At 34.8% G+C, this 12,236-nt stretch overlaps 1 protein-coding gene across 1 annotated transcript; it reads right to left on the bottom strand.

The window, feature by feature from the left end:
* Positions 1–7,172: 7,172 nt before the first annotated feature.
* Positions 7,173–9,534, bottom strand: LOC140815936 (DELLA protein GAI-like). The gene has a single exon (XM_073175018.1). The coding sequence runs from the start codon at positions 9,263–9,265 to the stop codon at positions 7,541–7,543; it is 1,725 nt and encodes a 574-aa protein (XP_073031119.1). The 5' UTR covers positions 9,266–9,534; the 3' UTR covers positions 7,173–7,540.
* Between the last annotated feature and the right edge of the window lie 2,702 nt (positions 9,535–12,236).

Raw genomic sequence — 12,236 nt, forward strand, 5'->3', positions numbered from 1 at the left:
TATACAGAAATTATTGTTCTAATTCTATTGATATTTTACGAATTTTTAACAAAGATCGTGTAAAATATCAATCGAATTTTAACAATAATCTCTGTTATCATGTCAGCGATTGTAAAATATCAATCGAATTTTAACAATAATCTCTGTTATCATGTCAGCGAACCATGTAGTATAAATTCTTTATGAATTTTATCCTGCATTGATTTTTCAAAAATAAATTTTTTTGTATAAGCAAGAAGATCACTTCAAATTGAACTGTTGGGTTTTTTTTTTTTTAATTCAGGCTCTAAACAATTAGAAGAAATTTTTACATATAATTTTTTTATGGATTTTCTCGGATTCATATTTGTTGGGAGTACAACAATTACTCATGTTAAAAGAGTGGAGCATATTGCTTGGGATTGTATACAATTTAAAATATTTAAGCTGCAATGTTCATATTTAGTTTTTAGTAAAGAGAAGATTGTTCGGTCTCGTAATTGATATCAGAATTAAGATAATGATACTATCATCTACCAATAACTATTATTAATTAAAAATGACATCATTGTACAAATTAATTCTATAATCATCAAAATAAATTAGTAGATAATTTAGTCTTACTTTCAATAAATGATCCTATTAATTTATTTTGTACGTGTGTGGTAGTGTTGTATAGTTAAAATGAAATGGATTGTATATAGGCAAATTAAAATAAAATATCGTACAAGTTAAAATAAAATAAGAATATTTAATTTTATCTTGAAAGAAGAGCTTGATTCATACCTTTCAAGAAGTTCAATCAAATATATTTTTTTATGAGATTTCAGTCAATCAAATAATTATGTGACCTTTTTCATAATTCGGCCGGCCCGCCGAACTTTGGAATATTTACAAGGGGCTAGATGTTATCGGTGAGCTTGGTTTTGCAGTCTTTACCGCGCGGGGTCGGGATGAGAAATCGAGGTGGGTTTGCATAGACGAACAAAAAGTCAAGGAATCTCGCAAGTGTTTGCAGTATGAAACACTTGCAGCCCAAACCTGAGAGGACGCAGAACTAAGGAACGGAAAAGATGGTCAGAAAAAAAGATGGTTTTACCTTCCAATTCATTCTTTGATTTAGGATATCAATTCTAGCAACGAGCACTCACGGACGTGGCAACAAAATAGCTGAGCATACTCCAACATTATTATCTGCAATTCTTACAAGTAATCACGGCAGGAGCATGAACCATTTTGGAAATGGTGGAAACGTGTTGCATCTGTCGAGACAATTTCTCGATCAACCAGTTTCAAGATAAATTTGATGGCAGAATGACGGTCATTACAAACTCTAAGGTTCTTCATGATCCTTATAGTAGTATTTTGATTCTGAAGTAGTCATTAATGCAAATGAAATAGCAAGTTTTTTTTTTTCACTGTGATGCTTTAGAATCTGCTCTTTCAATTCTCATCGAGATCGGGCAGGTTCCTTCCATTTTCCACAAGCCAAATAGACATTGGCTAGCGCTGAACATGCTCCACTGTTGTCCGGTTCGATCGAAAGGAATCTCCCTGCTGCAATTTCTGCCAGTTCCACAAATTTTTTTTTTTGAATTGTACAAGCCGCTAAAAGTGAACCCCAAGCAATGACATCCGGTTCAATCGGCAGGGTCGCTATAAAATTTTGTGCTTCCTGCAACAACCGAAATTCAAACGTTTTGAATTTCTTTTTTAAAATAAAATATGGGTTCTTACCTATCGCAATACGTAAGTTTGAATATTCTCCTAGCCCGTTAAGATCTCTATTAGTCCATCAATGTATATCAATAATCAAGTCTCCCAACAATAAATACCTAAATAATGTGACTTGACTTTAATTATGACCCATAATTACATGGGTTGACCTACAAAAATAGTTTAGTCTAAGTTAGATATATGACCATAAGGCTACGTTTGGTTGAAGGATAGAGTAAACTAATGATTAGTACGTAAATGATAAAGAAAATGATTGTGAGAGGATTGTAATATATGGTGTAAAATAATATTATGTTTGGTAAGATTTTTAAGTGTAGGATTATTTTGAATTTTTTGATGAAAAGACGAATTTGCCCTTCCCCTTCGCGACGGCGACAGTGGCGGTGGTGGCCGGCGGTCGAGCGGAAATGGTCTGCCGGAAAAGGTCGGCGGGTGAGAGGCCTGAAACGTCGCTATTAGCGACGGATTTGCCGGAAATGGTCTGCCGGAAATGGTCTTGCGACGGATTTACCGTCGCCGATCTTGTTTAGATCGGCGACATTTTCTGAAAAACCGTCGCTATTAGCGACGGTTTTGAGAAAACCGTGGCTATTAGCGACGGTTTTTGAGAAAACCGTCGCTATTTGGGACAGATTTTTACAAACCGTCGCTAACTTGAGTTTGAATTTAGGAGAAGGGTAAAAATGGAAAAATAGGAGGTATTAAGAGTGGGATAATTTATCACACCTAAATTGTCAGTATTATTTGTCCAACAAATAGTAGCTACAGTGCGGGCTTTTCAATTTTATCACGGGCCCTCGTATTTCCTAAAAATCCAACCAAACGGGTGATTAGCCGGGATAAAATAATCTATCCCGGCTAATCACCCGAACCAAACGCAGCCTAAGAGGTGAGTTAGCCCAGGTTGAAGCCCATACTATCTCACGTCGTGTGACCGTCATCGATGTAATTATTTTCATATCAATAGACTATGATACAAATATACTGAACATATACTCGTAATGATATAATACAATGTTATTTCAAACGATCGATAGTAGTGGTTCACATACTTTTTCAACTCGATGTTACTTTAAAATGGCTGAGTGATATATATTTCGGACAAGATCCATTTCACAATTTGCTATTTGTGCCTCACTTTCTCAACCAGTTCGGACCAGTTTAAAGTTGTTAACATTGAAAAAATGAAGACGACCCCCCCTTTGTCCATCATCACATGCAAGTGACATGTGAGAATTGGTTTAATTGGGGCAAACAAGAAAGTGTGTGATAAAATGTGCACATATGAGTGTACATGCATATATATGTGTTGGGAGGGGGGGGGGGGGGGGGGGTGGCGTTACGGGTGTGGGTGCGACACGGAATTATCTCAATCTTACATGACTTAAACATAAAGAAAATTTGTGTAATTCATTATCTAAGTTTAAACATCGTAAAATTCTCAAACAGTACTGCATCGACATACATATATTATATATATATATCCTTTGTGGGTAAAGGGAAGGTCTAGTCATGCCTGGACAACAATGAACACACAAATATGTCCTAATTTTTATCTTGTTTTTGGGTCCCCAAATTGTCGAGGCTATAATTGGGAACAATACTTTCCATGTTTAATTGTGCATGATGCACATGGGATGAACATTGTTCATTGGCCTTAAATCCCATTCAAAGGGATGTCCTCTCCAACGTGATATGATGTTTTTCTACTATTATTACAATAATTCAGTCACCCATCAAATAAATAATTAAAATCTAAGAATATATTGCATTATTTTGACTATTATATGATTTAAAATATAATAATTTTGTTATTTTTATTAACTAAATTTTTTGATAAAACGAACGACGTTTGATCCTACGGCTTATTTCTCAAACGATATGGGTTTATATTTTATAAACAAGCTAAACACATCTCTAGGTATATATTTAAACTTCTACTTCCTATAAAAGGCAAAAACTTGTGTGAGACGGTCTCATGAGTCGTATTTTGTGAGACGGATCTCTTATTTGGGTCATTCATGAAAAATATTATTTTATATTAAGAGTATTACTTTTATTATGAATATCGATAAGGTTGACCCGTCTCACAGATAAAAATTCGTGAGAACATCTCACAAAAAACATACTCCCTAAAAAAATGACATGTTATAGTGTACAGATTGTTAGTTAATCATTGTTCTCATCAGTTCTTTTATTAATCATTCGGATGCTCGACAAATAAGTAGGTTATTTTATTGGTTATTACGAAGTTTTTTATACTTTGTACTGTCTTTTTGTTAAACTAAACAAAATAATTATCTAAAAGATTTAAAGGTATTGCTAAAAAGGTAAGATTCTAAAACTCATAACAATAAATTGGTTTTGTTTTTTTACATTTAGTCCGATTTTTACGGTGATATTACCTTCACTGACATTGTTGGTAGATGTCCAATTGAAATATTCAACATCACGTGTTCTTGGATGAAAGTTGAAGCGAGTAAAAAGAACAATTTTTATCGTCGAAAATCAAATTTTGACCAATTCATGGAAAAAAATTGTGCATAAGCCAACTTTAAAAACCAATTTAACATTTTCTCGTCTTAAAAATAGATTTTTTTTTTGACAAAGTACATATTAACGTATAATTGGCTAATTAAAATTGAGATTTGTTGACTCAATTTTAAAAGTTAGCTTAAAGAGATTCTCCAAGCTCATATATGCAATTTCTATATATTTTTATGCAACCGATGTAGGATAACTAACACACATCTCACGTGCAAGAATAAATATCTAGAACGTTGGGAGATTCACGAATGACCCAACTATGTGTAGTCTAACACATAACGATGAGTCTGAAACTTTGATAACATGTTAAGATTGAGACTCGAACTTAACTTAATTTCAAGATAATTAATTAGTTATAATAAGAAAAAAAAATTATATATATATTTGTGTTTTTCCATCAGGATCAGATAGAATCGGCAATTCCAATCACGTCTTAATCATCTCCAAAGACTGATCATGAGTGGCTTAAAATCGTCAAAGCTTGTGTAATATTTCCCTCAGGTGGAATATTATTGATAATGTTTGGTAAATAATTATGACAACTTACCTACTATATCAAAGTCAAGAATTTAATTTCCACTTAATCACTTGGATTATTACGACAAGATTTTAGGATTAAGACAACAACATGCTTTTTAACAACTACGAGTAATAGGATAAGTTTAAAACTCATAGTTGCGATCATAAATTTTTTTTTTAAATTATCAGGGACATGTTTAATCAAGATACAATACTCTTGGATTCCTAATATATGGGGCAGTCTCTCGAAAAATACAGAGTTATTTATCATTCATCGAGAGCAATTCTCTCCATATATATTTCAACATTATAATCAGATCATTTGTCTTTCATATTTTAATAAAATTGACATCATGTATTAATGATCCAATAAGTAAAATTTCATCACATCACATGATATAATACAATTCAAGTATAACATGGAAAAAAAATCCAAAAACACGAGAGGTCTACTTGATCCAAGGGTTTTGAGGGCGAAAGCATGGTTCCCCGATGCGGCTGTGATCGATGTCCGGAGCTATCTATTTCAAAATAAGTTCAATAGCCACAAGCAAATCGTAGATCTTTCGTATAATCTATAATATATTTGAGAGTTAACCGTTATTTTTAACTTTCATTTTCAAACATCATCTCTTTGTGAATTTTTATGATCTCTTCTTTATAATCTATAAATTTAATCATTTTTATCAAAATATAATCTCTTACGAACACTACCTACGATCCGACGACGAATTCTGCGAGGGTCCCCACAGTGCTGTATAGGGGGAGCTGGATACCATGATATAATATGTGTAATGTATTATGCATTTGTATCATATATTTATTCGATTGGCAGGCTATAGATACCATAATATTATAATGTCATTAAAATTAACACCAAAAACAAAATAAGCTGGCTAGGTCATTAAAAACTAATCATCTCTAAACTGAGACTAATAGTTTAATTATATTAATTTTTTTAAAAATATATAAATGAAACAAGTGGGAGCAAGATTCCATTATTTATATAGTTCGTTTTCAAGAGACTGACATCGATTTAGCCGGAGGAATCTAATGCACTTGATACCCGAATCATCCGTTTAGTCGTTTTATCGATAAAATTTTATTCAAACAACTCATGAGATGTCAAAATAATTATTTTCAGCTCCTATTGATTTATTTCTTCACAAAGAATAGTTAGGAAAATCTACAAAGTAAGAACAATTATATATGTGAGACATTCTCCTAAGATATGTACTCAATAAAAAAATTAGTAAGTCTTTTGTAAGACAGTCTCATTGATCTTTATTCGTGAGATTGGTCAATTATGTTCATATTCACAATAATAAATGATATTTTTTCATTGGTGACCCGAATAAAAAATTCGTCTGACAAAAGTTTTTGTTATAAGAAATACTTAAAAACCTAAAAACGGATTCACCTGAAAAATTCATTTGTTTGTTTTCTACTCAAATTTTACTCGTGGAATCGTCTTATAATAATTTTTGTGATTAAAAATACTCAAAAACGAATTATTCTTCAAAATCCCAACACTTTTCAAATTTGAAGACCTATCTTATCCGAATGCGCCGTAATTGATCGCGATGCATCAAATACCCAATCAATCCTTGGGAGAATTAAGAGTAAAAGTTGAACAAGTAACTTGTCAAAATTCAACCTTCATGTGACCATTAGGACCCCAAAAATTTTTCCTTGATTAAAATATTATTCCATAGAGCAATAAAATACAAAAATGTAAAAAAGAAATGGATGGCCTTATTAATACTTTAATGATTATTAGAAAAAAAAACATGACCCGTGGAAAAGGACATATAATACCATTTTAATTATAATTATAAAATTTATGACCAAGTGAAAAGATATATAATTATCATTAATTCTACGTTATGCATGTGAGGCAAAATTTGTGTGAGACGGTCTCACGAATCATATTTGTGAAACGGATCTCTTATTTGGGCCATCCATAAAAAAATATTACTTTGTATGCTAATAGTATTACTTTTTATTGTGAATATGGGTAGGTTGACCCGTCTCATGGATTATGATCCGTGAGATGGTCTCACATGAGACTCACTCATGCATGTGATCTGTTAAAAGTAAGATTTTTAATTTTTTATATTAAACAAATACAAGAGAAGAGAAAATATCTTATAACGTTATCTGTGAGACGGATCAACCTTACCGATATTCATAGTAGCTTAACATAAAATTAATATTTTTTCATTGATGACTAAAATAAAAGATTCGACCCACGAAATTGATCCGTGAGATCGTCTCACAAGAGTTTTTGTGATAATAAGAATTTTTGTGAATATTTAGAAAATAAAATAATTTATCTTTATATTTAATAGCATAGATAATCAAAACATCCCTACTCTATATATATAATAAAAATAAATAAATTGTTGTGGAACAAAATTCACCACTATTATTATGATATTGGAATGAGAGTGACTGAAACACACAACTTGAACAGAAAAGAAAGATAATTAAACAGAGTACATCAAACCCAAAAAGGGTTTTTTCACACGCAAAAAAAAAAAAAAAAAAAGGAAAGTGAAACATAGAATAAAACCTCGAATTTAAAGGGGTGAAAAGTAATTAAAAAAGTGAGGTTAAGATTGAGAGCAGTAAAACAGGTAAAAAGACAGGATTTGACTCCATTTTTGGACTGTCGCTCTCAGCCCCTCTGTGCCATTCTCTCGAGCCAACTCAGCTGTACAACTTTCTAGACCCACTCGGTCCCCTCGCCGGAATTCTACTCCGCCTTAAGCCGCCATGCGGAGGTGGCGATGAGCGGTCGAGTCTGCCATCCAAGCATCAGGCATCCGTCGTGCTCCTCCACCCTGTAACCATCTCCGCCGGCGAACAGCGCCAGTAACATACTTGCCTGTTTGAACGCGTTGGAGCCCAGGTGAACCGGGTCGAAACCGGCGGAACCCAGGCGGAGCCGCCACTGGGCCAAAGTTTCGTGTCTTTCAACCCTCTCCGCCCCCTCGCACGCCACCACGTTGCATATCTGTCGCCCTAAGTAGACTTCCGTCATCACCAAATCTTGGCTGTTTGGGTCGATCGAGCTGGAGCTCTCCAGAGAGTCGAACATGGTGGAGTAATAATGTAAGGCCTCGTTGAATCTGTCCAAGAAAACGTTCCCATTATGATCAGCTTCTTGTTCGACAACCGTTACTATTTTGGGATTCATTGATTTGATTGAATTCAGTACTTTTTCTATCGCGCTTGGTCGGGACAGCAGTCGGTGCAGCTCGAAAACAGAATTTACGGCCACCGCTTCCACGTTACTCGGCTTAATGTCCAATATTTTGGCATCAAGATCAGCCAATGAATTGGCAACAAAACCTCTGAACTCGAATTCTACGCCGATTGTCTCCGCCAGTTGAGCCAATTTCCAACCCACCTGCTGCAAAGCATCTGTGTTATCCGGCTGCGGCGGACCAATCCCAGTGAGCCTAAACGCTGGCGGGCCTCCGGGACGCAGAGCCAGAGCCTGCATCAAAGCTGGCCACTGCATCCCCTGCTTCAAGCTGAAATCTATCACATGAACTCGAGTTGCTCCAGCAAACGCCTCTAGGATCGCCTGATTGGCAGTGAAATGGGCAAATTTAAGATAAGGGCCCGTCTCGTAGAAGTGCATCTGCAAGACATCGGAGTAGGAGAACTCAAGTGAATCTTGGGGATAAATCTTGTAAATCTTTCGTGCCAAAGCCTCCGCGAAATAGGTGGCAACTTTCCTCATGGCCCCAACTTGAGAGACCGCCAGTAAACCAACGTGCTTCACCAAAGCATCCGCTACTTTCTGGTTTCCTTGCTGAACGGCCTCCGCGCACGCCATTAAAGTGTGGACGAGTCTGACTCCGGTTTCTTGCGAATCCAACAGCACCACCGGCCTCGCCGCCTCCACCATCGACCCATTCTCGAGAAATTCAGATCCAGTAGCGGATTTTATCCTCTTATTACCTTTTTCGGGATCATAATCAAGAACATCTTTCTGGTGGTTACCAAAAACAGCACCGCCAGGAATTGCTCTCAAATCATCATCATAAATGATATTTCCTCCGTTTCCTTGTATGTTCCCATCATTTGAAAAGCTGATCATATTACTGGAAGATTCACCTGAAATTACAATTGAATCGGGAAGCATATCGAAACTACTGGAGTTGTTAAGCTCAGATAACATGCTTTCGACCCATCCAGAAAGATCAGAGGGATTGTAGTGCACTGTATCAGTTGAAAGAACAGAAACCCCATCTTCAGTTGTGGTTCCCATCACCATCTCCAATTGCTGAAGCTTCTCCGCCACATCCGCCATTTCTGAAGACTTCACTTTGTACCCCAAAACAGCAAACAGCTCATCCATACCCGCATCTGGCTGCTGCCACTTCTGCTCTTCCTCCCACTTCTTGGATTTGTCTGCGGAGGAAGGGGGCGCCGCCGCTGCCTTGCCACGGTCTCGATCTCTTTTCATACTGTGAGATAAATGTAGGGGTTGATTTTTCTTTTCTTCTTTTCTTTTAGGTTTCTGGTTCTATTTTCGGTGGGCAATTGCTTCAAGAAACATGGATCTTCACAAGTGGAGTTGAAACTTGAAAGCCTTAATTTTGCTTGGTTTTTTGTATCGATTTTTGAGTTAAAAATGGAAGGGCTCGTGAAGAAGGCGCGAGCTTCAAGAGAGGAGCAGGGAGGAGAAGTGGAGGAGATAAGGAAGAGAAGAAAGCGTAGCCATAATAATGGTGAGGTCCTTTATTTATTTATTTATTTGTTTATTATTATTATTATTATTATTATTTATTATTGTTATTTTTTGTTATAAGCATTAATATAAAGTAAATTGATGATATAAGGAAATATAAATTTGAGCTTCAACTACCAAAACCTTGGTTGTTAACTATGTCAAATCATTTTATAATTCACTTTTGGTTGAATCAATTAATATTAGGGTGTATGAGTAGGGAGAAAAATTTGTGTGCATGAAGAGCAAGAGACAGTCTCGTAGATTTTATATTTGTGAGATGAGTCGATCTAATTTATATTTATAATAATAAATAAAATAACACTTTATTGATAAAAAAAATCGCGATGTGAGACTGTATAATAATAGTTTCTGTATTGCGAAAAAACATCCATGATGACGCATTTACGATTTAGCAAAACTATTAGTATAGAATTTTTAAACAGCATATGAATTGAAACCTCCTCAACCTTAAATAATGTGTTTGGATTGATATATTTGGTTTATTTGAGGTAAATCTACTCGACAATTAATTTCAATTGTTGCATAGGATTTCAGATCTAACACAATATAAAGGCATTTCAAATTCTTCTTTCGAATATTTTCTCATATCTAAAATCAACATAGAAGAAAGGGATTTGACTTGGCAAATGAGTCCATATTGTTTATATTTGAAATTCACCATTATTATTAATATTGAAATTTCTTAACTTGATATAGAGTATATTTGAAATTTATTTAAATTTTGTTCATCCAAATAAATCAAGAATTTGAAATCAATTATCTCAAATTCAAGCACAACAATGTTGTGTTTGGATCGAAAGATTTGAGTATATTTGATTTCAAATATATTGTATTATTTTGGCCCAAAATTAGAATGAATACTTTAAAATTTCTTGTATCGTCGAAGTATAATTTTTTCCTTTAATTTTAAATTCAGTCTCCAATCTAATCATTTTATATACAAAACATTTCAAATCCTTCCACAAATTCAAATGTTTCATCAAAACACAACCTTATCAAACAACTGAGACAAATTATAATTAAAAACTTTTGGTTGATCGCCCTACAAGCTACTCTATCACCATCTCATTCCCAAAGAATGGACCTTTTTTTGGGGATGCAACGATAAGGAAATGGTTTGGGTTTCATTTATTTTATTTAAGACCGAATGAGATTTAGCTTTGGCAAAAACTTGTGTGAGACGATCTCACGGGTCGTATTTGTTAGACGAATATCTTATTTGAGTTATCCATGAAAAAATATTACTTTTTATGCTAAGAGTATTACTTTTTATTGTGAATATCAGTAGGGTTGACTCGTCTTATAGATTAAGATCCGTGAGACGGTCTCACATAAGACCCACTTTTTAGTTTTAGATTTTTTTTGGGTAAATAGTTTTTAGATTATTCGAAATTCCATCTACTATTGCTTTTTTCTGACCTTTTCACATTCAATCATTGTGGATTACCTATTTTTTCCTCCTTTTTTTCTTTTTGTTTTTTTACCAACATCGTAGCTTTTATCTGCGCTTCACGCTCAATGCTCATTTTTGCCTCTTTTTAACACTTGCACAAGAACACAAATGAATTTAAACATGAACTTATATTTCGAATACAAAATTGGATTTGGACCTAATATCCTACCATCTTGACTTCAGATAAATGATCATTTAGATACAATATCACACACACACGCACGCACACTTGAAAATTTACAAACCAACTTGTCTACAGATATATATAGGAAATCAGAGAACAATACGAACATCAATGCAGATTGTCCTTGTCAACACCTATTCGGGCGAACATGTCGTACATGACTTGTTTAATACGGTTACTTGGTTAACTTGATTTACATGCTATCGTGTTAGTTCGAGTTTACTCAGTACGCAACGAAAGATAGCGACCGCGGTTTTTCACGTCATTGAAAAAAACAATGCTTCCAAAAGACACACGATTTTTAGTTGGTTCAGGATAGAGATATTATTAGAAAAATAATCTACAAGCCTTTGAATTATCACTATTTGTAGAAGATCTTCTCTGTACTTCACGTATGGTGCCTTTATATTCAAGTTTGGTTGTTCAAGTCTATTGTCTTCAATCACTTTTCAATCCTCTAGTGATGTGCAAATAAACTGATTCCTGGTGATATCATAACTACCAACTTCCAATCACTTCACTTGATGATTTTTGCATTGACATACATTGGGTTCGGGTTCGGGTTCGGGAAGCTTTCGATAGCTAGGCGGGTAGGATTCTCTACCAGATGCTTATTCATCAAGTGTATCATTTGTCCCTTACCTCGGTAGGTTTCAGGGAAGGTGGTAATCAGCTTCAGTGAAAACTCTTCCAACAATTGCTATAGCTTTCTGTGTGTGTCGAGCATCTGGACCAGGATATATTTTAGTTGCACTGTATATGTTTCGTTACTTTTAAGTTGTAACCTTTCCGCACACGTCATGTTATCAATTATCGTTGTATAGACAATTTTGCTTATGAAATAGATTGGTTTGGTTAAATTTTGTATTATGAGATTTGTTGGTTTCGAATTTTATTTGCAAACACCGGTGTCATTGGTTCTAGGCACGGGACGTGACAACTCTCATTCTAGTTAAGACGAAAATGAGAAGAATAACAAGAACGAGATCGAGGAGAACCACATTTTTGGAGGGTAGATACATGATTTCGTAGATTCGTTAGTTGCT

This window comes from Primulina eburnea, chromosome 1 (assembly GCF_022965805.1).
Source record: "Primulina eburnea isolate SZY01 chromosome 1, ASM2296580v1, whole genome shotgun sequence".
In the NCBI taxonomy this organism is placed as follows: Eukaryota; Viridiplantae; Streptophyta; class Magnoliopsida; order Lamiales; family Gesneriaceae; genus Primulina; species Primulina eburnea.

Coding starts and splice junctions, on each gene's coding strand:
- LOC140815936 (XM_073175018.1), bottom strand. CDS start 9,265: ATGAAAAGAGATCGAGACCGTGGCAAGGCAGCGGCGGCGCCCCCTTCC.